This window comes from Candoia aspera, chromosome 4 (genome assembly GCF_035149785.1).
Source record: "Candoia aspera isolate rCanAsp1 chromosome 4, rCanAsp1.hap2, whole genome shotgun sequence".
Taxonomy (NCBI): Eukaryota; Metazoa; Chordata; class Lepidosauria; order Squamata; family Boidae; genus Candoia; species Candoia aspera.
In genome coordinates, this window is record NC_086156.1 from 17,569,521 (window position 1) to 17,596,892 (window position 27,372).

The 27,372-nt window shown below is 38.6% G+C and overlaps 1 protein-coding gene across 1 annotated transcript in view; it reads left to right on the forward strand.

Moving 5' to 3' along the window:
• MKX (mohawk homeobox) overlaps nucleotides 1-25,919 on the forward strand; it is a 53,007-nt gene extending 27,088 nt beyond the window's left edge. The window contains exons 5-6 of the mRNA XM_063303491.1: nucleotides 23,883-23,916; nucleotides 25,648-25,919. Coding sequence (XP_063159561.1) covers nucleotides 23,883-23,916; nucleotides 25,648-25,837 — 224 coding nt within the window. The 3' untranslated portion in view covers nucleotides 25,838-25,919. The remainder of the gene's footprint in view (nucleotides 1-23,882; nucleotides 23,917-25,647) is intronic.
• Nucleotides 25,920-27,372: the final 1,453 nt, after the last annotated feature.

The following is a 27,372-nucleotide window of genomic DNA, read 5'->3' on the forward strand; positions in this document are numbered from 1 at the left end:
TGGGGAAAGCTGCACAGTTGGAAGCATGGCGTATCATTGAAGTAATGCCCAAAATACAAATCCTGAGAGAGAGAGGATTGGTCAGGAATAGAGGATGCTATATTTCTTGGCAGGACACCAAAAAAAAGGGGGTGGGTGGGCATAAAAACTTCATTTATTTCTGGAAAAACGTCTGACTTCAAACCTCGTATCTGGAATGGCATTCCTTGTGTTTCAGGTTGTTTCCATTGCTTAATGTAAATAAAACAACTGCAGCTCACAATCTGGTAAATTCTGTCCGTACCACCGTCCGTTGGATCTTTCCATATCCCTAGTGTAATATTAGCCCATCACAGTGCTGTCCGTACTTGTGTGTTTAAAGTTGTATCAATATTTCCACAAAAAAGCCTTTCTAAAACATACAGAGCCAAGCTTCTCTGATCCAGCTGTAAAAATTCAGTCAGGCTTGAAACTTGGCAAAGCAGGACATGCATTCTCCCATCAACACGGATTGGATTTAAGCAGGTATGTCTCAACGATACCAGGCTTTGCATTGAGGGAGGCAATTTAAAGGGAGTAGAGGTACCTGGAAAAAGGAAAAATGGCCTCTCTTGCTGACCTGGTTATTAAACAGGAGTTTAAATAGCTTTTATCCTAATGTAGTGTTTGGCAGAACAGATTCAGTAAAATCATAGCAAGTGGTGCTGTTTACTTCCATGAAAATGGGCTTTTCCCCATTTTGCTGTGGCCTTTTTGCTATCATTTCTGTTGAGCAGATGTTTGTCATATTTTTTCTTGCAAACGATGACCCATGCTTCTGTTTTCTAATCCTCCTGTGTAAGGTTATCAACTCAGCTATGTATAATAGAGAGCTACTTTGGTGTAGTGGTGAAGGCACCAGGCTAGAAAATGGGAGACCATGAGTTCTAATGCCGCCTTGGGCACAAAGCCAACTGGGTGACCCTGGGCCAGTCACACCCTTTCAGCCCTAGGAAGAAGGCAATGGCAAAACACTTCCAAAAAACCTTGCCAAGAAAACTGAAGGGACTAGTCAAAAACTGACTCGAAGATACACACACACACACACACACACACACACACACACACACACACACAGAGTATTAATACTCTCCATACTCTTTGCAACTGAATAATTGCAAATTATTAGAGTGTTACTGTGAAGGCCCTAGACCTGACCCCGGGTAGTTCTTTTCTGGTATTTCACAGTCTTCCACAGCTTTAACCTTCACTCTCAGCAGCCTCAGTAGGGATGCTTATGATCAATTTCAAAAGGTATCAAAAAATGACCCACAACTAAGTATTATTATTGCAAACACATCTGGCATAATTTAATCAGATGTGTTTGCATTTAACAACACTTAGTTTTGGAAAAAAAATCTTAAGTATTCACTTTAAATTGTTCTGATTGGTTGCTTTTAAAATGATAACCTTTTTCAATAAGCAATGTTTTTCTGGGAAAAACAACAACCCAAAAATGTTTTCTAGTGGCTTTGAAGTTCCAAAAATATTCTTTCAAGTAATACAAAAATATATTTTTCTCATTCCTCCTGTCTGTTGTGCTAAAATACCTTTGTCTACTTTGGGATCTCTGTAAGTTTTGCTGTCACAGGAAGGTTATTCAAAACCATAGGCAATTAAGCAATATGCTACTGTCTGCTTGTGCAAACCCTGCTTCCCTTTATGGATTTGTGGTTTGTGTTTGACTTCCCATAATTCAGGGAAAAAAAATAAGTATTTCATTGAAAGTGGCCATTTGTGCATAATCATAACAGCAGAGACACTTGGTGATGGAAGCATTTAGGTAAAACCAGAATTCTTGTAGCACGTATCAGTGTGCCCTCAAAAGAGGATTTATGGTGAACCCCTCATCCCAATAAAGCTGATGGAAGCTTCTGACTGGTTTCAGTGCATCTGGATTGAACCACAAAATTAAAGTGGTTTTTTGTCCCTATTTACCTTCTGCTTTATGTTCTAACTGGCAGTCTATCAAAACCATGAAACAAAGTGTTTCCTGTGCTGTCTGTGATAGCTATTGAGAGTATTGTGTCTTTATAGCAAATAATGACATTAAACCAAAAAAACATAGGCTGTCTCATACAAGTGCATATACAGAATTTATATACAGAGTGTGTGTGTGTGTGTGCACGTATATATACTGTATATATATGCTGTATATAAAAGAAATGAGTGCACTCAGCTGTTTTACATGTTGTCCTTATCCCTACCTAGATGCTTTATATCTTCATATAATTTCTTAGACTGATTCAGAAGCTTGTCCATCTGAAAATCAATGAAGAGGGTCTTGGGACATGCAGATAGGAAAATATAACCAGATTTCTTATAGCAGAATGCGAAGGAGCAATTGTCTTTCCACCATCCAAAAGCAAATTGGGCTATAGTTTGATCATACAGAACATGAAAGCAGAGCTCACCAGCATGGTTTCCTTTGTTATCACTGTTGAAATTAATGGAATTCACATGTTATTTCTTTTCATTGAAAAAGGTTATTTTAACCTGCATTCAAATATGAATTGGTCCACCTATTGGACCATTACGTATATTATTGATCATATTTTTATTTATTAAGAAATAAATTATCATGGGAGTTTTCTGACATCATTTATCATTTAATATTAATAAATGAATAATTGCAGGTTATTTTCTCTTACTTAACAGCTCTGAAAATTACCCAGTGATGATCCAGGCTTTTCATGGATTAGCTATCAACCAACAAATAAATGGCTATTGTTTACATTGAATTTATAAGCCTGTTGTTAGAGTAATTCCTGTGAGCATTTAGTTATTATGTGGCTTTTATAAAGTCTCTGCTAAGTTGAGACTTAAGTAGTGTTCAACCCAGTTTTGTAAAGGAAGAATTATAGATGTTTCTTTTTTTCTGTGCTTATAGATAGTTTTTCTGTATTAAAAAATAGGAATGCTAAATGAGAAAATAAAAAAACAGTAAAATAAGCAGAACACTAATAGCTAATATCAACCCTAAAATTAACTCAGAAATATGTTTATGTAGTTAAAATTCTAATTTATACTTTGCTTTTCAAGGAAGCTGACTATTGAAGAGTAACATATAATTAGTAAAACCAACTAAAATTATCACTAATCTTAAAAGGATAGAAGAAAGTAAACTCCAATGAGAAAGAACACCTAGATGCTATTTGCAGTTTGGAGAATTTGTTTACCTGTAGACTTTTTCATAAATTCTCCACAAAACTGGGTTTCCTATAAACTTTATTTTATTCTTGAGGTAGAAGATTTGATGCCCAGAATCTTTCAGTTAGTTGCATATTTACTGTGGTAATTTTACTGAACCTGTAAATTGTACTCTACAAGCATCGTATTGAATTCAAGAAAAAGAAAGCATTGTATGATAGGAATTCAATATGCAACACATTATTAGTATAAAGATCTAAACAAAAAAAAGGATGTTGATTTACAAAAATATGTTTCAAGTTAGGAATAGTAATCACCACAATCATGATAGAAATAATCACATAAATGGTAAATCCTAAAGCAGTTCTGGAATTGTATGTTTTTATGCTTCATTGAGAATGCTAGATCTAGATCTTCCTTTTGCCTTTCCAGTTAAAGCAAAATATTTTTTATATTGATGCCTTTGAACCAACAAACCATTTAACTCGAAGTAAAATGGCAAAAGTTTTATATCCTTTTTCTGACTGCTTTTTATAAGCCTGTCCCTATCTAGCCAGTAACTGAGTCTTAAAAACCCGTGTCCATAATGAAGTGAGAGTGTGTATGCAGGAAGACAGTGGCATTTTTCTTTTGGCATTTTAGAACTGGATATGTAAGCAGCCAGGAGAGACAAGAGATGTGAATGCTTAATTTTCTCTCCAGCAGTTTAAGCGTTATTTATTTATTTATTTTATTAAATTTATATCACTGCCCATCTTCCCCAGTGGGGGACTCTGGGCGGTTTACAATAAATAGCATTAAAACATAGCCAGATAAAAATTACATTAAAATATACATAAAAGCAAACATGAAATCCAAGTGGAGATGGATCACTAAGGGGTACTATGGCGCCAGCCATCCCCAGGTGGAGCTCTCTCTCTCCCCCTCCCAAGCAAGGCGGCAGAACCAGGTCTTAAGTTTCTTCCGGAAGTCCGAGAGTGAGGAAATCTGTCTCAACTCCAGGGGCAAGATGTTCCAAAGCATTCATACTCCTCCTCCTATCAGCCACTGTTGCTTTCATCCTTCGAATTCTTCACTAGCTCCTTCCCTTTCTTTTACCTGATCAGATGATTTTGCCAGCCGTAAAACTCAAACTCCCCTTGGCCATATTTTTGCCTGGCTCTAGCAAAGCAGTGATCTGACAGTAAGAATACTTTTTTCAGTTTTTTCCTTTTCCCCCATGGGGACAATACTTCAAGGGCAACCTGCTTGTCCAGCAAATGAACATGTGGAAAATCCACTTCAACGTAGTAATGATTTTCAGATGGTGCATTGTTGCTGCAAATTGTCTTCAAGCAGTTGCCCCTTCTACTGTAGCCCTCCACCGTCTTGCCAAAGTGGGACTCGGTGGAAAGCCCTCTATTTTCATTTGCACTGTGGTGAAATGTGCTACGTTGCACATACCTGACACAGAATAATTTAATTCCAGCAAATGAAATAAATTTTTCAGCAAGGGTTGGTGCTTAGTGGAGCATAATGTGTGCTGAGGATACCCCACCTCTTCATTCCTGCTTTCTGCCGAAAAGCTGGAAAAAGTCTGGTGGGGCCAAATATTCACAATTGTGATGGCAAAAGCATCCAAAATATTGTTCCATAAATGAATGATTTTCACATATTTTGCTTTAAAGCCCAAAGAGCAAGGGAGTGAAAGAAGAGAGAGAGAAGGCTTTCCTCCTGGTCTGGCAAGAGAAGAATGGATTTTATATTTCAAAAAGTTTTCAAATACATTTCTTTCTTACAAAGTAGAAGCACATTCTTTATAAAGAACTTCCTCTACTTAGTCTTTAATTAAAGGCAACATTTTCTTTTAATTTTAAAAGTCTTGACTTGGATTAAAGTAACAAGGAGCATTAAAAAAAATCCATCAGATGCAAGCTGAAACCACGGAGCCTGTCGTTAAATGCCTCACTCCATTAGACAGACGGCAGATTGTTTTTGTGGTCAGTAGGGACTGAGCTTCTGAATGCCAATCAACCAAACCAGAAAAGTTGTTGCTTCTGTGGAGTCGTTCCTCTCCCTGGGTCCTGTTCTTGAATGATTTAAGCCTTGTGTCTAATCGAACGTCTTGCCAACAACATAATTATTCAGAGGTCCTCTCTCTGCGTGTTGACTTTTCTCTGCCGCCGAAGAGCAATGGTTAGTAGGAATGATAAGAGTTGGGAGAAGGGTGAAAGAAGCAATACATGTGGCCAAGATATAAAGAAGATTTTTAAAAAGGGCTGTGCAATTTGCAATAAACAGGTTTAAGTTACTGCAGCAGCTCTTAAGAATGTGGGATGGAAATTCTTACCTGTTTACAGATGGCTAGATCCTGTGCTCAAGACATAAGCCTTTGCCATATCCGTACAGGACAACAGAAGTAGGTAATTAATTCATGAGATTTTGCTGATTTCTCACATTGTATTTAGTTGTTTAACTTTTTTGATCTGGTCTTGGATGGTAATGAATCGTATGTTTGATGATAATTCTTACCGGCCAATGCTCCAGTATTCATTCAACGCACTGGACACATACTTTCCCTCTTATCAGCAAAATAATACAATGATGAACCTCAAACAGTCAACAGGATTTTTTAATTTTTCCTTTGTTCCCTGCTCATTCCTCATATATTACCTTTTATATCAAAATGTAAACAAAATGTAAATTATGAATGAATGGTTCCTATTTCTTCTGGACAGGTTGCACTTATGTATTGTTTATAATTAAGAGAAAACTTCAAGGAGCAGCATTTTACCTTTTCATTGCATTTTTAAACTAAGTACTTCCCCTAATTCAGTTAAATTATCTGTTTGTGCTGACAAGTAAGGGTGATTCAGTCTAATTCCACTCCTTGCCCTTTTAAATGGGTTCATCTAGAAAAAATAAAGTAATAAAAATGTAATACATGCAAATGTGTGTTGAAATATTTACTTTAACAGAAATGTGTATTTTTATGCATTTTTAAAATTGATAATTTTTATCTTTTTTATATTTTTAATCACTTGGGAAGAATGATGATCTGCGCATTTATTGGCCCCAACCTAGCCCACTCCAGATATTTTGAAACTGCAGCTCCCAAAATTCTTAGTTTTTAATGGTCATAGGGTGGAGAATTCTGGGACTTGAAAGTGTCAAATGCCAGGGAATGCCATGCTGTAACCGTTAATATTCAGATTTAAAAACATCCCTGTTCTTCTGTTTTTAATTTTTTAAAAATTTTTGTTAATTGTTTCTCTCCTGTAAAGAACAAGCTTCTCCTGGCATCTGAGGACTGAGATAAAAAAACTTACAACAAGCCTACTCAGTATTTGCATAAAAATGTACAAGGTTGCGATAGCCCACCTCCCCCAAATCTAGAGAGATGGCATATTATGTAAGTGGTTCCCCTGATTTTTGAAAACTCTTATTTTGTTTCCTTTTTAAAAAATAATATTTAAAATGCAAAGGTGTATTAGGCTTCTGCAACTTTGCTTTGAAGCACGCTATTCAATTTTCTTATGAGTCCTTTTATTTTTAAAACCAGGCTGGGCAAAACAGCCTAAGACACTCCAGTGGCGAAGTGCTCTGTGGGAGGAATTAGTTTTGAATTTTCCCCAGTAGCTAGCTTGTCAAATGAGATTTCGATTGTTATTCCCCCCTGGGCCCCCAGCATCTTGTGTTCTGTAAGTACCGTGCATTTGGCTCATAAGACACAAAAATCAGCAGACCATTCTGACTGCGCAAAAATTAGGGGGGGAAATAATAAGGTGAAACTTTCTTATTCACAGGAAGGAATTGTTTTTACAAATCTCCCTTGAAAATGATAAAGATGATCCTCACGGGCTCTATAAAGCAGGACCAATAGAGATAATTGTTTGTACTCACTTTTGTGGTTCTCTGGATTAAAAGTACTGGTATTAAAAATATTCAGGTAGAGTGGAAGAATAACTGGAGGGCAATTGCCATAATCACACTAAGAAGTTGGGCAACTGGCAACCCACTGGGGAGAAATGAAGGATAGATGTGTTGCTTGTTGTGATGCGCATGTGTGTTCCAGAATGGATGAGAACATTGTGTACAGTTGCTTTTCCCTATTCCAACACATGCATAGATAGGGTTGTTTTACTATTTATAAGCCAAGCCAGCATGGTCGATTCTTATGCTTTTGTGAAGATTCTTCCTTATATCCAGGCTAGTCAGAAAGCAGCTTGTGTCTCATTTCAGGGGGACCCTCTGGTGTGTTTGCTGAAGTTCTTACAAACAGTTTGGACTTTATGTTCTTTGCTCCGATGGAGCAAGGAATCTCTTGTCTTCTTAAGCAAAGGTAGTATTCAAGGTTGCTGAGCATGTCTTAGGTGTGCCTTAACCAGATTCTGTACGTGTATTTTGAATTTGCATTTTTGGTTTTTAAATGAAGTACATATAAAGATGATTGCCTACATACAGAAAAAAGCAAGATGGCTTCAGGACTCCCATCAGCCCACCCCTATTCTTGAAGAAGCAAGATATGATTTGTGAGATTCTCCAGAAACATTGCTTGTAGTCCCAGCCTTTCTTCCATTTTTAGTAGTGGACTGAGTTTTCACCATATTGTTATTTGGTTGCCCTTAATAGAATCACTTTCATTTTTTTACATGTTTTCATTGCCGATCCAGAGAGCCCAGGGTTAGACAAAGGGTCCATTTTGCCTTTTCCTAACTTACATGAATCAATGTATTTGAATTTACCCTGGCCCCTAAATTCTGGCAACCCTTTGTTTCAGCATGCCTCAAATCAGCATGTGCTTGGCACGATGAGAAACCTACATTTAACTTATATTATACAGGAGTGCAAGAAATATATGCTAATTTTTTTCACTGTATAAATATCTTCCAGCAAAGTAAACAAGATTCAGCTTAAAATACATATATTTGGTAATCAAAGCACAACAAGCTGCGTTTACTCAAGTTCCAGTTCTAATCAATAACATAGGTTTTGACCCAGATTCTGTTCTTAGGAAGAGCTGGGTGATTTATAGTTACACAGAGCTTTTTATGATTCACAGACTTTGTTTTGAAAAGTAGTGAAAGTCATCATCCTTGTAAAACTGTGTTTCATTTGCTTTTCATTTTTTCATTTTTCATTTCATTTGTGTTTCATTATTTTTAAAGTGGAGCTTTTGAAAGCCAGTGGGAGGCAGCTCTTGATATTTGTTAGGCAACAGCCCCACATTCTCTGAGTACTCTTCAGCAAAGCCACTAAACATAGAAATATTCAGTATGAATAAGGCATGGAGGTCAGAGAGACTAATCTCTTGTTCAGTAAAAATATTTATGTGCAACTCCCCAAAATGCTATGAATCATTTTTGGTGTTTTAAGGTCAGGATGTAGAGTAAATTATTCCAAAAGTTCTAGTAGCCAAATATTCTTCCCTCCAAAGGTTTGTGTAATATCTGTTTATCTGTGGTCAGAGGACTGCCATATATAATTAGAGGCAGACTTTGTCAAGATACAGTTGCGTCAACACAGCTGAACATAAGCATGTCGAAGATACTGGTGTATTTCTTTTTACTTGCTACCAAAATGCCAAAAGCATTTAAGAAGGTTCATTAGACTGATTCAGATCCATATTCTGCCAAATCCTTGAGCTTTGAGGTTAATATTTCCCGGCTTGGTGACCTGCAAACATGTTGGGCTTCAGTTCTCATAATCCCTGAATTAGAATTAGAAAGATTGGAAAAGGCTATTTTAGGAGTCCTCCAGGAACCCAAGCAAAAAGAGATGGACAAAGCTGTAAACTGAGACCTTTCTTAAAATGTGAATGGTATCAAATCCTGGGTTGTTGATTCATGAAGTCAAAACAGTTTCCTTTAACTTAAAAAAGAACAATGTTATGTCTCCTTTTTCCTTTTCTTGGAGTTTTTCTGCTGCTATGGAGGACAGCAGATAGGTGTGAAATCGGGGGTTAGGTAGGAGGAGAAAGGCATCATCCTATCCAGCCCATGGTCTCTGCTCCTCAGCTTTTCTCCTCTACTCAGTTGAGCTGCGTGAGTGGAAGCAGTATGAGAAGAGGAAGATTTAAGCCAAAAATAATTTTTGTAAGCTGCCTAGAGCAGTGTTTCTCAACCTTGGCAACTTTAAGATGTGTGGACTTCAACTCCCAGAATTCCCCAGCCAGCACACTGGCTGGGGAATTCTCGGAGTTGAAGTCCACACATCTTAAAGTTGCTAAGGTTGTGAAACATTGGCCTAGAGGCACTGGAGTGGAGGGTCTCTCTCTCTCTCTCTCTCTCTCTCTCTCTCTCTCTCTCGCACACACAAACAAGGAAAAACAGACAACAAATGTTTTCCTGCCCTTTCCAGGGATAGCACCATGGCACCAGAGGGCTTCCTGGGATTTTCTAGACCCCCCAGTTCCTCCAGCATCGGTCCGTCCTGGATTAAATCAATTTGTAGAAAGGATAATATTCATAGGCTCTTAAGATTTTATGGGCTCATACCAACATTGTTCAAGAGAGATTGAAGAACCAGCTAACATCCACAAAAGCTGTATTCACATCAAGAAGACCAACGTTAAAAGCAACAGTATGGTCAAACTCATTTTCCCAGTTCTGACAAGGAATGGGGTGCAAGTGTTTGTTCTATCGTCCTTTTTGTTAGTCGCATCATATCAGCAAGCAGTTCCGGCCGACACGTGCTTTAATTCGTTTGCAGTCATTTCAGACGGTTACGCAACTAACCCTGTGGGCTTTTTCAGTGAGAAACATTTCAAGACTGCGTCTGGTGCGAATAAACAACCTGTCTCCTCAGTCATTCTGTCAGCTGAGGTGTCCAATTAGTCAATGCCAGCGTAGCAATTCATTAAAGATATTTACGGCTGATGCTGTACAAAGGAGGCTGTCTAGACAGTGAAATTTGGCAGGAATAAAAACAAAGTAAAGAAGATGACTTCTAGCATTCAGGCCCTAAAGTGACATTGTGGCCCCATGGAAGAAAATGTGCCATGGATCCTGTTTCCCCCTCTTCTGCCTGCTACTGACCTTGACTCCATTCCAGAAGAGACCCATCTGTAATTATCATTATGTCTTATTACTGTTTCTTAATGCAGCACTTTGTACTTTGCAAATCATATTTCATTCTTCTCTCTCTCTCCTGGATTTTTCATCGAGGGTGCAATTTAATGTAAAGTTAAACATGCATCACCCCATTCATTTTGCTAAGCTTTTGCTTCAGACCCAGCTCAACATGGGGAGATCTCAGGGCAAGAAAGCTTAAACTCTACAATGTGGACCATAATCTGACACAGATACGGAGGGCCAAGCTGGTAGATAAGACTGTATTCTCAGGCTCTTCAGACTTAATTCAGTTTATTAGCTAACTGAAATGGATAAAATCAAGGCTCTGGTCTTTGTCATGTATAGTGAGTTTCTAAAACATCTTTTTATGGGTTGAGCCAAGTGGGAAGAGCAGGAAAATAAGACAGTTCCATTATTTTGCCATTTTGGTGTGCATGGGTACGTGAAGAAATTAGAAATAACATTTTCTGAATGTCTAAATGTTTTAAAAATAGTTATTCTGCCTTTGTGACACATGAAATCTGTAACTGTTGTGTGCATATTTTAAAAAGGAGGGTGGTGGCTGAGAGATTGTGAGTTACGCCATCTGAAAAGGTTGTTATACCTTGGGGGTGATCTAGCAGCCTAAACAGCTGGTTTACCAAATACTGTAGATAAATTCTTAGTTGGGGGGTGGGGGTAGGAGGTGGAGTGGGGTGGGGAGATTGATACCGGATAGACTTGTAGGGTCTTCTGGAGTGTTTTTTTTCTTTTAAGATAAATGTAAGTGAAAGGGGGAAGCCTGAAGTGGATTGTTGTAAAGAAATGCAATTGATTAAAGACTGAGAGAAAAAGTGGTACGTACAAGAATACTGCATGGACTTCAGTTTTTCCTTTCTTCTGAATAAGGCCTTTTTTCTCTAACAGCAGGACTTAGTGGTGAAACAATGTCGGTGCTCAAAAATTAGTGCACTTCTGTTGTGAAGATATCCGTTGAGTTTAGCCTATGGAGCACAGCCTCAATCAAGTGACATTATATAATTAAGAAAACCCATTGAAGTACTCATTTATTACATTTATATCCCGCCTGTTCTCAAAAATGCTAGCTGAGGCAGAAAGTAAATCCTATACAGTATCAGCCTGTTGACTAATCAGGGGGACTTGGTCTATATTAAATGTATTTTTACATAATTTATTTTTTATTTTACATTTCAAATTTTATATCAATTTACTTTTCTTCAGTCCAGGATTAATATCACACATTGTTTTAGGGCTTGAACAGCTTTCTGATATTAAAGCATTAAAGATTTTAGCCAAAAGATCCCAGGTTTTCCCCCTGAAAAATTAAGAATATCTATTTGGTAGACCCGCTGTTTAGGCTGCTAGATGACCAGTTTTGCTAGAAATGGTAGGCCTGTTCTCTGATACGGTCAGGCTTCTATTTTAATTAAATATATAATCAGATACAAAATCTGCCATTTTAGGAACGAATATTCAATTCCTAGAGCACCGGTGCACTGTAAAATTAACTACCAAAAATGGACTTTATTAGTCAATGATCAGCAGTGTAAAAGTTAAGATTCAAATGTTGACTAAGTATCCAACCCTTGTAAAAGGCTTTTCCTACAGACTCCACTTCTACGTCTTACAGAATAGACCAGTGTTTCCAAGATGAAGGAAAGACTTGTGGCTTAGTGATAGGGTGTCTTCTTTGCATGCAGGGAAGCTGCAGATTTAATATTTGGCCTCTCTAGGTAAGGCTGGGAAAGACTTCTGAAATCTAGAATGCTGCTGCCGAGTAACGTGGATTATCAGAGCTGGATGAACGAGGGTCTCATTCAGTATAAAGCAGCTTCCCAAGTTCCTATACAGAACATGGGATCATATTCCTGACTAATCATGCTAAGTTGTTAAATAAAAGATGTGATTTTGTAAATAATAATAATAACAATCCAATACCATACTAGAAAAATGGGCAGGTGTGTTGTATGTATGCTACATGCAAAATTAAATCACATCCTTCATTGCAGCTTTCTTCTCCCTCACCTGGAAGAATTCCTGTAGATGCCCTTGTGCTTGACTTCCTCACTGAAACATCAAAGAGCTTGGGGGTGATAAGACTGAAATGCTATTGGCCCAGAGAGGCTGCTGAATATGCACAAAAAACCTTGGACGTACAGTTTTAGGGAGGCTGATGTCTAAACCAGGGGCTACCTTGGAAAGCTGGATGATCCAAAAAGTGAATCACATGGAAGTTTGCTGAGACACAGTTTGGGATGGTAGGATGAGGGAGTCTCTTCTCCCAAATAAGGAGAAGCAATTGCCTGCCCAAGTTTTAATTCATTTTCAAATTTTCATTCAATAAGGGTACATGGCAGTTATTTTTAGTGACTATACCTCAAATGCCCTTCTTCTGATGAATTGCCAGACTTCAAGTGCACACATGTTCTAAAAATGAGGCAGTCTAAAATTGGAATGTAACAGAAACAAATAAAGAACTTTTCATCGTTAATATGTTGTTGATTTTAGACTTGTTATCGTGTTGGTGAAGTTCCATCAAGACTTTATTTTTCTAATCTGCAGACACTTTTTCCTGTGAACGTTCATGTGAGTTCCTTCCAGCATAATGTAATTACATGAACTCTGGTTAACTCAGGTTGCCCTTTGCTGTAACACTGTGACGGTTTACTGTATACTGCATACTTCGTGCCTGCCTGTAAACTGTGGTTTGGGAGAACTGTAGGTAACCTAGCAAATTACACTAAATCACATATGTGTGTGTCATTCAGCCATGTCCTGCTATTTTCTTCTTCCCTTTCTTCCATTAGATTATTTGGAAAATCTGGGTCAATACAATCATTTCCAACAGTAACAAAAAGCAGTTCGCATGAGATGAGAAGAGAAGCAGCTGAATATGCTCATGCCAGATTTGATAATGAAAATTTGTAGTATATCGCCAAAGATTTCAGATGCATACTTTACTTTGTCTTCCTTCTTTTGCCACTTCTTAGTTCCAGAAGAAGCCAGTGTGAGGTTGCTAGAGTTGCCAATCAAGACAATCCATTGGATGCCATGTAGCTTGCTCCCTACCCATCCTGCTCCCATACCACTTCTGCCCTGTTATTTTCTCATTTTAGTGTGTAGACTCCATGCATCAACACACCTATAGTGGCCATATGTTGGGAGAAGTTTCCTGGGTTCTAATGCTTCATTAACATTAATTGCTTCTGCCTAATTATAGTTATTCTAGCAGAGAAGCAATGTGGACAAATAAATTAGTCATTTAACATTTTAAATAAGAAGTTGGAGCAGATTCTGTGCTGATGGCTAGTCTGAAGCAATTCTTCCAAATCATCAGTGTGCTTAGCCCTAGTAACTACAGCCTGGAATCCTTGTAGAGGAAAGCATGTATGTATAAGTTTATTTTTGAGCATTCTGACAATGATGTAATTTTAGCCAATTGCTAAACTGTGATAGCCAGCAACCTCATTATTTGGGGCAATCACAATAACATATATGCTGATAATCAGATGGTTTGATCTAATCAGTTTACTTTTTTTTTTTTAATTTCTCCCCTGTCCACTTGAGATGTTATGTTCTCTGGAATAACCTAGAACAACCTGGCACTGGATATAGTACGATACCTGCACTGTTTACCTCCTGCCCTCCAGCTGCATTTGAGAATTACAAACATGCCACATTTTGTTTACCCATGAAATAATTTCAAGACTTCATAGCATTGCTAGTGATGAATAGCAACAATTTTCACTGGAAGCAAATTTCAGCATTCTGGTCCAATTAATTAAATAAATGACAACACCAAGTAAAAGTTGCTAGTATTTGTCTCTCCCCATGAAAAATCCCTGTAAAAGCAAAGAGGTATGCTATAGAAAGTTGCATGGAAGCAGCCATAATTATGTTTACAAAAAGAATTTACATCAGACATTTGCATTTTAAAAGCATATATTACAGAAATCCATGTGTCAAAGAACAAAAGCAGACTGATTTGCATTTTTTAAAAGGATTCTTGGATAATTTACATTTACAGTTTCATAAATTAGGGATGTGTGTTTGACATGATGTTGCAAATATAAACATGAAATTTTCTATACTGTAGTTGTTTTGTTTAATCCATAAGAGAAAAAGATGACAGACCAGAATAGTACATAAAACTGTCCATTGTAAAAATGGACAGTATGGGTACCATTAGGACTGAAACCAGAACCAGGTCATTAAAAACCAAACAGAATAGGTACAACATGTGGGTAATCCTTAAATTTGCAGAAAGAGCAAAATCTTGTGGGACTGAACCTTTAAAAAAAGAAAAGAACCTCTACTTTTCACCCCTAGCGAAAAATGAACACACTTAGTAGCCATAAAGGGAATCCAGATGAAGGTAAAGTATGGGTCCTGAGGAGAGATGAGCAACCCATTGATTACATATCTTGAACTGGAGACTTGGAGTCATGAGCCATTTCAGTTTCCTTGTGTGGGTAGCCATGCATCCGTGGAGGCAGAAATTACATTTCAAAAAAGCAGAGACCACTTCAGAAACCTATTTATTTATTTATTTATCAAATTTCTCTGCCATCCATCTTGTACACAACAACTCTTGAAATGACAAAGTATCACTATATTATGCTTGAAGGGGCCATCCATGCTGTCCTCCTTGGGTATTCCTCCTTCAGTGCATGGACTTCTACTATTACAGCATGCTGACCTGATTAGATACAGGACCCATGATGCCAAACTGCTGCCCTTTCAGCATTGGCCATTTGGAACCAGCAAAGGTTGGCCCCCATGCAAAACATAAAATCACAGGGAAATGCTAGCAATTTATTCTGCTTTATTTTTGTGAAGAAGGAAAAGTGATGCGCTTAGGCATGGACCTGACAGGGGGGGACAAGGCACTCAGTCAAACGAGCACTGATTGGCTGACAGTTCTCTGTACTCAGCTGGGGGCCAGGTAGCCATCAGTGATTAGCTGGTGATTTTCTGCAAGTTCTAGATTTCCAACCTTCCTGTCATCACAAGTTTTAATGTCCTAATAGATGTGAAAGTAATCAAAATAGCCTGGTTTGGATGTATTTTCAACTAGATTTAGAAGGGTTCCCATGAAAAGGCTGGTCACCTGGAAGAGTCCATAGAATGATGTCTAGACAAGAAAATAAATTAAAAATTTGGGGGAGGAGAATGAAAAGCCCTAGTTAGAGGGAAGAATAGTTTGAACTCTGATTAAGCATTCTACTTTTAGGAGGGGGAGTATCTTGCAACATTTCATTAAAAGTCCCATTTCCTCTGTTCCTAACTGGTCATACAATGCTATTGCAATTCTTTTTCAGAAGAGGAAATGAGTCATGCCTTCTTTTGATGAATTGCCATTCTAGGATATTTCCATACCATATGTTAGATATGAAGACAGTGGCATCTGCTGGGGGGGGGGGAGTGTGCAAAATCATCAAGATGGCAGATGGAGTATCACAATGCAAGCCCCACTTTTTTAGGGGCATGCATCACTGCCATCTTGATAATTTTGACTTCATATCACCCAGAGGCCACTGTATGAAGACATTATATTGGAAACAGAGCCAGAGTTATGGGTGGTTACTTGACTGTAGTGGCAACTTGTTCATTTCAGAAAGCATTATGAAAAAATAATGCCTCTGTGAAGAACCTAATGTTGCTGTGAGTGCTCAGGGTGTTTTAAGGGTTAAACAAAAATGGAAGACCACCAACTCCCTCAGGAATGCTATGCAATGAATACAGTGAGTCCAACCCTTCCTGCATTCTTGCAATTTTTTTTAATATGGGGAGAGATTGAACACTAGCCAGGGTTTGCTTACAGCCAGCATTCAAGCCTTTGTGGATCCCAGATTTTCTGTGTAGTGAAAATGCTACCCTTTGACTTTAAGCATTTTCAAAACTACAAAAATACTCAGTGAATACTGAAGCAGTTTTGAAACCTAAAAGCCATGTGAATAAACTGCAGTGATAGCAGTTAGGGAGCATATAATAAAACAAACCAAGAAAATGAAATTGGCTGGATCTGATGTGCAAGACTGGCATCACATTTGTCTTCAGGAGGGGCATCTGAAAGACCACCACAGAAAAGGCCCCCAGCCAGGAAAAAGGCACAGGGCACCTCTAAAGAGAAAACAGGTCTAAATGGAAGTTTCATGTTTGTTTTTTAAAATAACATGGCACCGAGCTGAATAGTATCTTATCCATCACCTTGGACATGCCTGGAAAAATGAGAAGCTAGTGAAGATTGCTGAAAAATACAGGAGAGGGATGTTCTGCTGGAATTGAGACAACCCAGGAAATGATGCCCTGTCCTATGAAAGAAGATTGTCCTTTACAGGAAAAAGGGGCACATCTGGTATCTAATGTACACCCAGAGATGTATAATTTTGTGGATGAGTGACTTGTTTAACACTTGCATGATCTAACCCAGCTGTGGCATAATTCAGTGCAGCATTATTCCATTGTTTAGATTTTTGCAAAATTCCTGATTCTTTGTACCCAGTTAATGTTTCTTGGAGTGGTGGGCAATGCCTAAACTCTCAAAATAAGCATCACACTCGATTCCCAGGAGGCTTTGTGAGTGATAAGTCTTGGCTTTGCTGTTTACTAAAGGAAATATAGTGGAAAGTCATCAGAAAATGAGCTCCCTTTCTCTCTCTCCCCCTTTTTCTTTGGCTTTCCTTTTTACACATAACAGACCCTTTGTATGTAGAGTCGCTTCCTCATCCTTCTGTGCAGCTGAGCTGTTTATTTCCCTCCCTTTGGAAGGATCTTTCACACAATGAGTAGGAAGTAAGGAAATGAAGCATAACACTGTAATTCATGAGAAGTGCCCGAAAGACTTTCAGCTGGGGGTAAGATACAAGGCTACTAATTAAGCAAAATGCTGTCCAAATCCAGAATACTCTAGATTTCATTGGCAGTTTCTGAAATTCCCTCCTCTGGAAGTAGGGATTGACTCATCAAAGGATTTACAGGAGTTGAAAAGATTCAAATAAGCATTTTAAAGAGGGATGTGGAATCCTGACCAAGTCCATAAATAGCAAAGCGGTTGTTGTTGTTTATTCGTTCAGTCGCTTCCGACTCTTCGTGACTTCATGGACCAGCCCAAGCCAGAGCTTCCTGTCGGTTGTCAACACCCCCAGCTCCCCCAGGGACGAGTGCGTCACCTCTAGAATATCATCCATCCACCTTGCCCTTGGTCGGCCCCTCTTCCTTTTGCCCTCCACTCTCCCTAGCATCAGCATCTTCTCCAGGGTGTCCTGTCTTCTCATTATGTGGCCAATGTATTTCAGTTTTGCCTTTAATATCATTCCCTCAAGTGAGCAGTCTGGCTTTATTTCCTGGAGGATGGACTGGTTTGATCTTCTTGCAGTCCAAGGCACTCTCAGAATTTTCCTCCAACACCACAGTTCAAAAGCATCTATCTTCCTTCTCTCAGCCTTCCTTATGGTCCAGCTCTCGCAGCCATATGTTACTACGGGGAACACCATTGCTTTAACAATGCGGACCTTTGTTGTCAGTGTGATGTCTCTGCTCTTAACTATTTTATCAAGATTTGTCATTGCTCTTCTCCCAAGGATTAAGCGTCTTCTGATTTCCTGACTGCAGTCAGCATCTGCAGTAATCTTTGCACCTAGCAATACAAAGTCTTTCACTGCTTCTACATTTTCTCCCTCTATTTGCCAGTTATCAGTCAAGCTGGTTGCCATAATCTTGGTTTTTTTGAGGTTTAGCAAAGCGGTACATGTACATAATGTTCACCCTTATTCTAGTTCTTCATGTTAGTGGATTTATTTACATACATTTGGATGCTGCCTACGTGCAAGATTCTAGGGATTTCAGTATATCTGGATTTACTAGCAGAAATCTAAAAACAGCATGGGAATGTCTGAATTGGATCTAACATAATTCCTATATCTGTACAAGGTAGAGACGCAGTCTGATGTAGTGGTTAAGGCACCAGATTAGAAAATGGAAGACTGTGAGTTCTAGTCCTGCCTTAGGCACGAAGCCAGCTTGGTGACCTTGAGCCAGTCACTTTCTCTCAACCCTAGGAAGCAAGCAGTGACAAGCCACTTCTGAAAATCTTGCCAAGAAAAATGCAGGGACTAGTCCAGGCAGTCACCAGGAGTCAACCCTGACTTGAAGGTACACATACAAAAAAACAAAAGCAAAAAAAATCCCAAGGTAAAATTATCCAATAGTGCTTGAGCTGACTCTCCCACTTTTAAAAACTTGTTATCAAGATAGTGTTTTAATTCTAGAGCAGGGGTTTTGTTAGGCTTTTTTTTTAAATTCCTGGAACCTTTGGGGAAAGTTCTAGTTATAGAAAATTGGCTGCATTTGAGTAAACTTTTTTCCCTCTTAGTCTGCCATGGGATCCCATCAAGTTCTCAGAGAATCCTAGGGTTTCACAGAAGACGTTTTGAAAAACCCTGTCCTAGATACTTGTGCAGCATTCAGAATGCAGTAATGATTTATTTTAAGACAGTTGTACTCATCTTGTATCCTAAGTATTCTGGATGGCTTTCAGCAGAATCAGTCATGTCACTAATACAAATACCATTTCAATGTACAGAGAAATGTAAAACATAAGCCCAGCAACCTATTATAAATAGGTGAACAGCAGAAAAAGTTGTAACAGAGTTTGATAAATAGCTAATATCGCCATACTGAATGCCAGTTTTATTGTATTGGTACATTAAAAAGCCTGCTTTTAACAGTACCATGGGGGAAGTTTATAAGCAGGGAATGGATATTTGAGCCTTATTAAGAAAATGGTGGAAACAGAATGAAGCATAAGAAATAAGAGCCATTCTGGATTAGGCTCAGGGCTTATGTCGCCCTGCATTTTGTTCTCACTGTGGCCAACCAGATACTTGTGGAAACCAACAAGGAGGGTATAAAGGGCAAGAGCATCTTCCCATTCAGGTTCACTGGCCACTGATCCTGAGATAGCATATAACCATTGCTGTGTTATCTATGAACATTAGTAAGCATTACTTCATCTTCTACTAATAAATTCCACAGGTTAATCAGTGTACTATAGGAAGAAAAAAATTGGTTTATCTTCAGAATTCCCCATCTTGATTTGATGAACGTGATTTCTAGTGTCTGGAGAGAAAATACCATATATATATATTTAAAAATAACACCATGCAAAATATTTATAATGGTATCCTTCACATCTCCTTCTTACTCACTGTCTTGTTCCCTAAGCTAACAAGTTATAACCATTCCTCATCTGCCCTTTGAATATGTTAGCTGCTCTTTCCTGCCCTTTGGGCCTTCCCCCATTACAGAGTGCAAATCCTCTCCACCTTCTTTGAGTTGGCAGAAAACGAAATCTGCTGGTTCCATTACTGTTCCCAGTCCTGCCTGTTTCAAGTTACTTGACTTCTCCCCCTTCAGGGCAACAGGTGACAAAGCCTAAAAAGATTGACAGGATGGGCATCAGATTTTCTCTGGAGATGAAAAAAAAATGATTTGGTCATATGATCATCTGATATCTTTTTGGAATAGCATGTTAATGTATATAAGTAGATATGGGAAAATCTTTAAACGTTGAATATGTTAACTTGAAGTTGAATTATATACCAAAGCTTTGGAATCTGACTGTTTACCATGAGTTGTGGATGTATTCAGCATGAGGGGGTGACTAAAAATTATATGGAGAAATTAGAAAAGTGATATTATTCCAGAGTGTTAGGTATGCCAGCTTGAACTTCTGAATAAAAGGTGAGCTGTAAATCAAATAACTAATTTTTACACAATTTGAGATTGTCCTTGGTTGGAATTAAAATAATGGGGAAAATACTGTCATAACACTGGTACAGTTAAAAATGACTTAAAACTGTTGCATTCTGTTGAGGACAAGATGAAGGCAACATCATGGGGATACAACAGAATAGGGAAAAAATGATTTTGGGACATCTTTGTAGTGTGTCTATATTGTGTCTAGGTGCAACTGGGGGCATGGTCTCAATGCAGTGCATCAGTATCCTTTCTGAGGTGTAATGACCAGGAAGTCAATTCCCTTGGCACTAATAAAATACCAGTCAAAGTGAATATTTGAAGCTCAGGGTTGAACTGTGGAGTCCTTGGTGCTCTCTGAGCCTTGTGGTTTTCTTGCAGACGTTTCACTGCCAGACTAGGCAACATCTTCAGTGCCACTGAAGATGTTGCCTAGTCTGGCAGTGAAACGTCTGCAAGAAAACCACAAGGCTCAGAGAGCACCAAGGACTCCACTAATAAAACAGTAAGGATCTCAGAGACAAGCAGGTAGGAAAATGCAACAGCCAGACAGGTTTTGACAGAAGACCTAAGAGGGTCTTTCATCCTCAAGGACTCTAGGAAGAGATCATTTTCTTCATCAAATATAAGTGGCGTCCACTTTGAAAAATGACCTGCTTGCCTTCTACAATATGCTGAAACCAGTGTGATATGAAGGTCCCCAACTTTTAAGAAAATGAATGCATCAAGCAGGGTTAGACCTCCAGCTGTATACTTAGTCACAGCACTTTCCCACACTCTCCATGATAGGTTTCATAGTATTAGTAGTGAATATTACATTCTGATGAGACTATGCAATCATTTGTACATCCTTTACTGACCCTAGAAAATATTTTTGGCACTGCAACCTTTAATTTGACCTTGCATTTTTCCACTTTCCATTTTTTACAACTCTGTCACTCACTGGCATTCACTTGATACAGATAAAACTGTTCTTGGGACTTTGAATCAAAAATTGCATTTCTCAGCTATGAGCAGACTAAAAGCTTTGTGGCATGCTTTTCACACAGAAGATGCTAATTGTAGGCCACTACATTGTTGTAAATGGTTGGCGGTTGTAAACTGTTGGGGTTCTAAATAGGCTCCATAGGCATTTTTAGAAAATCGAACTGGTGGGTGGCTGCTTTGGAAACAAGCCAACTATCCCACAAAAGTATAATCTGGACTGGGAGCAACTTCACCAGTGGTTCTTCCAGCAGATGGGGGTTTTGTGACAGGGTATACACATGTTGATGAAAATTCAGATGTGTATTTGTATTACAGTTCCTGGACACTCTGAATTTAGCAGAATTTGAGCAGATATGTTTGAGATGCATAATCTCAGGACAGTGAATTCTGCTATTCCTTTTTCTCACAACAAACCATTGTTCAGATGACTTTGCCCTAAAAGATTGTCTTGTGATAAAACTCTGATTGATGGTTTGGCTGCATTCTGTGAAGCTTCTCTTTGGAAGCCAATCTTCCAACGACCCATTCTCATCTTTATATTACACATTAGTCAGTGTGGGCATATTTCAGGCTTCAGATATGATAATTCTTTCTGCTTCTTCTTTTCAAACCCAGAATAGGAACCACGTGTTTTCATACTGGCTCAGTGGGCCAGATGCATTTAGAAGAGTAAGTCCTTTTGAATACATGTTCAGGCCAAGAATTTGTTCTGATTACTATAATTCATAGCACTCTTGTAGATGATGAACATTATTTAATAGGTTAAGTAGTTAATTGGTGAACAATACATGCCATATGAATAGGGATCTAAAATAATCCCCTCTGCTGGAAAATGATGAGATGAAAGGTTATGTTAGGATAAATTTACAAGAACAAGATACTCTCAGGCATACAAGAAAGATCACATTTTGAATGGTACATTTCAAAACTTTTCAGACAGATTCTGCTAAGAGTGTTACAGATTTAAAATGGAACAATAAATTTAGAAAGCAGAGAATCAAGAAAATATCTCCCCATGCAGCTTGCTGAATAACAACTTCTGTGTTGTTTACATTGAAATGTTCCACACAATGTTCAATTATGCCAGAAGTAGGCAATGTATGACACCATCCAGCAGCCTCAGCCAGCCTAGCTAATGATGAGGGATGCTGGGAGTTGTAATTTAATAACACTTGGAGTTCCACAGGCTGATTACTAAGGCTAGGCAGATCAGCTGCAATCTGACTGCGGTTCCTCCTAAGTGTCATGCTTCACCTTGCAGAATCAACATAGGATCAACTAGACTCAGTTGGCCATTTAGGTTCAGTAAGAGCGACTTTGGCACATGCATTGTTAATCATGCGGATTGAAGTGGGACAACCAGTCTGCTCTAAAGCCATGTGCTTCATAGGGGTGCTCAGATTCAGCTCTGATGAAGCAAAATACCCTTTTGAAATGCTCCACAGCTTTATTGGCTATCCCTGAACTGGACTTTCTCATCTGTACATGGAGTACATTTAAGAATTAATTAATATAATTTCAAATACCTGTCTCAGCTAGTAAGGGATATTAAAGTGGTCTTGCTTCCTGGGGCTTTCCATATCTGACAATGGGTCTGCTGTAAAACTTTGATTTAACAGACCATCTTGGAGGAAGAATTGTCAACTAAAGCCAAAAAGCTTATAAATCCAGATTGATATAATTAACATTTATGCCTTTAAGCAACTATTTTATGTCATTTGCATCACTTTACATACTGTAATTATGCAAGTAGCATAACTTGATGGAAACAGTAAAAATGCCAATTACATAATTATGCAAATGACACAAATTATATCAGTTGTCTGGACTGCTGCAGGACCAATGCAATTCAGCTGTTGTTTGGAGTGAAATCAAAAAAAAATTGTCTGTTGCATCCAAAATACATTGAATGAAACACTGGAAAATCAGTTGGATTGTTTTGCATTATTATTATCCCAGTTAATGTATTGTTGTAATTTGGGGGGCCCTGTTTAAGTTTGTTTTGTCACTTTTAGATCATTTTAGTCCAGGCTGTCTGTGTGATTATATGTTTTATCTGTTTTTATGGGGTTTTTTGGTTTTGTATACCACACAGAGTCTATTGCAGTTGGGCAGCTATGATAAATTTAAATAAATAAATAAACAATTCTACCAGAAAATGTGTATCTGAAATGGAATTGAACTAAGGAATTCTCAACTGTTGGGGAAATGTCCCACCAATACAGGTGGTCTGTAATATGTGATATGCAATTCAATATTAGCCTTACGTTGTGTTTCTTTTTCATGGATCTCTTTTCATCTTCAGTAGGACCTTCACTTTTGAAATATTTGCCACAAGTAGAATAAGAAACTCTCTTAGTACAGTATGGATTAGTTGGAACTGAGTAAAATGACAGATTTTGCCCACAAGCAAATTACGCAGTGGCTCACTTATCACCTATCCATTATCCTTCCATGCTTTTCACGCTCATGCTGAATACATCCACAATTCATGATAAACAGTCAGATTCCAATACCTTAGAGATGTGCTTTGTGTTAGCAGTGTTATGCTTCCTCAGCTCAAAAGGCCACAAGGATGCTAAAGAGAACTCAGGGACATGTGTGTTATCTTGTTCAATTTCAATATGAATCTTATCATGTGTGAAGTTGCTGTCAACAATGCAAGGGTGCATTAGTCTCACACTATTATGCTTATGCACATTCATCAGATAAATTTGAAATCATTGGATTGGATTCAGACCCACTTGACTTACTGTAAATCTGGGGCCAGTCCATAGCATTATACCAGGACCTCTACTTTAATAAGCCTATTAAAATAATTTTAAATGCCTGCGGCTCAATTTTTAAAAATTCCCTAATGGTAAAAATAATATTAGGAAAAATGGAAATTAAAAAGATTATTCTCCTTTTTTCTAGAAACGCTGGAGAATGGACCTAGCAAGTGTGAAAGGTGAGTAAAAGTTTCCTTTGCCAGTTGAATATTTCAAAAGCAAATATAAGTAGAGTAGGCTGGAAATAGGAATGGGTGAACATCCTCCTGTTCTCATCAGAAGGATTATTTTTAACAAGCTCTGAATACATGGAAAACCTTGATGGCAAATGCCAGTAATTCCCTTACTTTGTAAATGAAAATTAGGGAAGAGAGAAAAGTGCAAACTTGTCAAAATGGTGGATAAGCAAGAGGGAAACAGAATGGCCATTACATGGGCTGCAGCTGAAAAAATATTGGCCTCCCTGCCCTGTGAGGAGCCCTCGGGGTGCACCTCTGCTCTCCATGTGGTGTTCTCCTGGGTTTAGCAATTGAACACATTCCTCTGCCTGGCTAAGGAACCTCTTTGGGACTGGAAATCCATTTGGAATTTGAAGAACACATTATGGGTACTTTCACAATATGAGTGCCATGACATACAGTATGTGATCCATCATGAAACACTTGTTCTCATTGGGCCAGCTGGTGAAGTTCCTTCTTGCTAGTCTCTAGCTCCCAAGAGTAGGGTGTTCTCTATCACCTTAGCTTCTTTGTCCAAATGGCACTGTTTTAAATAGAGCACTGAGCTGCAGCTACTGACAATTTTCATTTTCCAAGAAAGTCTCGGAGAGCTGTGGGAGGAATAAAGATGATACTGGAGGGTGGTGATTTGCAGCATTCCGAAACAAACAAGCAAAAATATCCTTAAAGTTAGGTGGAACTTAGCAGATGCTTAGTTAAGCCTATGCAGGAATTCTACTCTCAATGTGCATCAGATTCTTTCCCTTGTTTATTCAATTCAATAAAAATGTCTCCATTGGTTTGAATGGAGAGGCTGCTTTATAGAGCCACTCACAGGGAAAGGACAATGGGAGAAGGGCTGCTGACCCAGGTCCAGATATTGAAAGGCCACTGGATCTCCTGGTGATGTCACTGGTAAGGGATGGGGCCAATTTGAGGGTGGGGAAGTCAGGCTAAGACTGGAAATGAAAATGGGAGGCCTTTGAGAGGCACATCACAAGCATTTTTGCTCTCTCAGCCCCGAGAAACAGTGGTTTAAGGCTGTGTTGGGAAAGCTACTGAATAGGGTTGTTTGGTTTAGTCCAGTTTTGAGGTGCTGAGAAGTCTCAGGTTGGGTGCTGCATTCCCCAGCCTGTGGGTCCTCTTACCTTTGTTTTTTACATTGTATAAGCCCAGCCAATTATGGCTAATCCAATAAACCAGGTGAAACAGTGTATTGTGTGAGCCAGGTTAGTGTGTATAAATGGGGGTGGCAGTGGAGTATGCCTGTATGCCTGTATTGGCTTGACATGAGCAAGCTAATGGGAAGGTTGAGCATGAGTGAGCCTGCCATAATGTGAGATAGAGGAAACTTTCCCCTGATTTGAAGTCCCCAAACTCTTCAGTGGCTTAGGACAAAATCTGAATTGGAAAACTGTTCCCTTCTAACCCCCGATCCCCCCATTGCCCTACTCAGTGGTCCCGCCATATCGTGAGGACACATACCTTCTCTGTTCTTAAACAGGCACAAGATGCACCAGTAGAGATGGGGAATATTCTTCCTCTCCCACATTCTGTAGGAAACACAGACTTTCTTTTTAAGCATGCAGACATTTATATGCATATATAGGACAAGTATTGTGTCACTGTTTGAATGCATGAGTGTCATAATAATTAACAAAAATGGAAACATTTCTGGATGCTTGTTTCCAGCGCAGCTAACAGAAAAAGATCAAACAAAGACGAGACGTATTGGAAGGAGATCAACGCAGCGATGGCCTTAACAAATCTTGCCCAGGCAAAGGACAAACTGCAGGGCACAACCAGCTGTATCATCCAGAAATCGTCACATATATCAGAAGTGAAGACTGTCAAAGTTCCACTAGTGCCACCGCCATTTTAGAAGAAAAATGGGTCTCCCCGCTTTTCCCTCTATGTGGACTTCTTTCATGCTGTTCGTTTTCTCGTAAGATCAGAACAAGGTCTAGAGCAAGTGTTGACGCTCCCATTCTAGTCTGTGATGGTCAGTACGAATAAGAATGAGCATAGCTCACTGGAAAGGTCTCGCAAGCAAGCACCAGCAAAATGATCCCGAGGAGGTTGGTGTGGTTCTCATTCATTTTGTGGTTTGTGTGCCCGAGAAATTCCCAATGAATTGTGCTCTGTTATGGTACCGTAATCAAGAAATGCTCTCTCAGGCTAAATTGTTTGTTTGTTTCTTAAATAACATGTCAGAATGAATGAAGAGCATGTAAATTTTGAGGGGGGGAAGTCCCCTGTTTTTCTTTTCAAGTCAAATTATTAACTTATTTTATTGTATTAATCAAACTGCACATTAAGCATCTGCATTGCTATAACAATAAGTGCCTTGCTTTCTTACAGTAAGCTAGAACGTGGGCATAGCTTAAGACAACTGTGCCTCAAAATGTCAATGTCCGAACACTTAACCTTGCATGTAATTCTGAATGCATCCTGACCATTCAAAGCTGACCTCAGAAAGGGTGGTGGTGGTGTTATTTAAAGCCCTCAAACATTTGGTTTGACTGAATTAGGGGCCAGTAAATATCTGAAATGAAATTGCTACATTTTACCAAGGGAGAAAAACCCATTATGTTACCAAGTAGTGCCCAGTTTTGCTCAAGTGAAATGAAATTGCTCTGCTTTGTTTGACAAGATACCAAAATAATTATTTTGATAAGTGCAATACTATAGCTTCAAAAGCTTGGAACCCAGAACTCTTCCAAAGGTCTCCTTCAACTGTAATTTTTAATAAAGACAGAGGGAAGAAATTATTCAATCCACTAGGAATAATCATATATACTGTATATTTAATTAAACTATATTTAATTAATTCTATGTACTTACTTTTAATTGACATCCAATTATGTTCATCATCGTCATGACCTCCTTAGATTTTGAAGTGTGACATCTGACATGCCTTGAAGGCATGATCTCAGCTCAGAAGTTTTTATCTCTTTGCTGTTAAGACAAAAAAAGAAAGCAACCTCAGTCCTTTTAAGAAGCATTCTAACAGCAAGGACATTTATACAAGACATGAAGCAGCCCTTATTTCAGTTGCTTTGTAATGTGGATGTTGTTTTTAAAATACAGTGCCTCTCCTCTGATTGCCTGCTGTTTTGACTCTTATTAATGGTGAATATGAGATCAAGATAGGAGGTCAAAGAGAAATTAAACTTCACATGTGAAAAGGTTCCAGTTAGCTTTATCTAATGCTCAATTTTTTTTAACATAAAAACATCCCCTGTGACAGCTTAAGTTGTCCTTGTTGCAGTGAAGCTATCAATAAATCCAGTGTAGATTCCTTCCTTTTAAAGTCTCCTTTAGATTTATTGAAACTGTTATGTAAGTAAACCAAGCAGCTCACTTTTTTGGTATCGAATCAACCTATGCTTCAGTTTATTATTTACATTGGAGCCC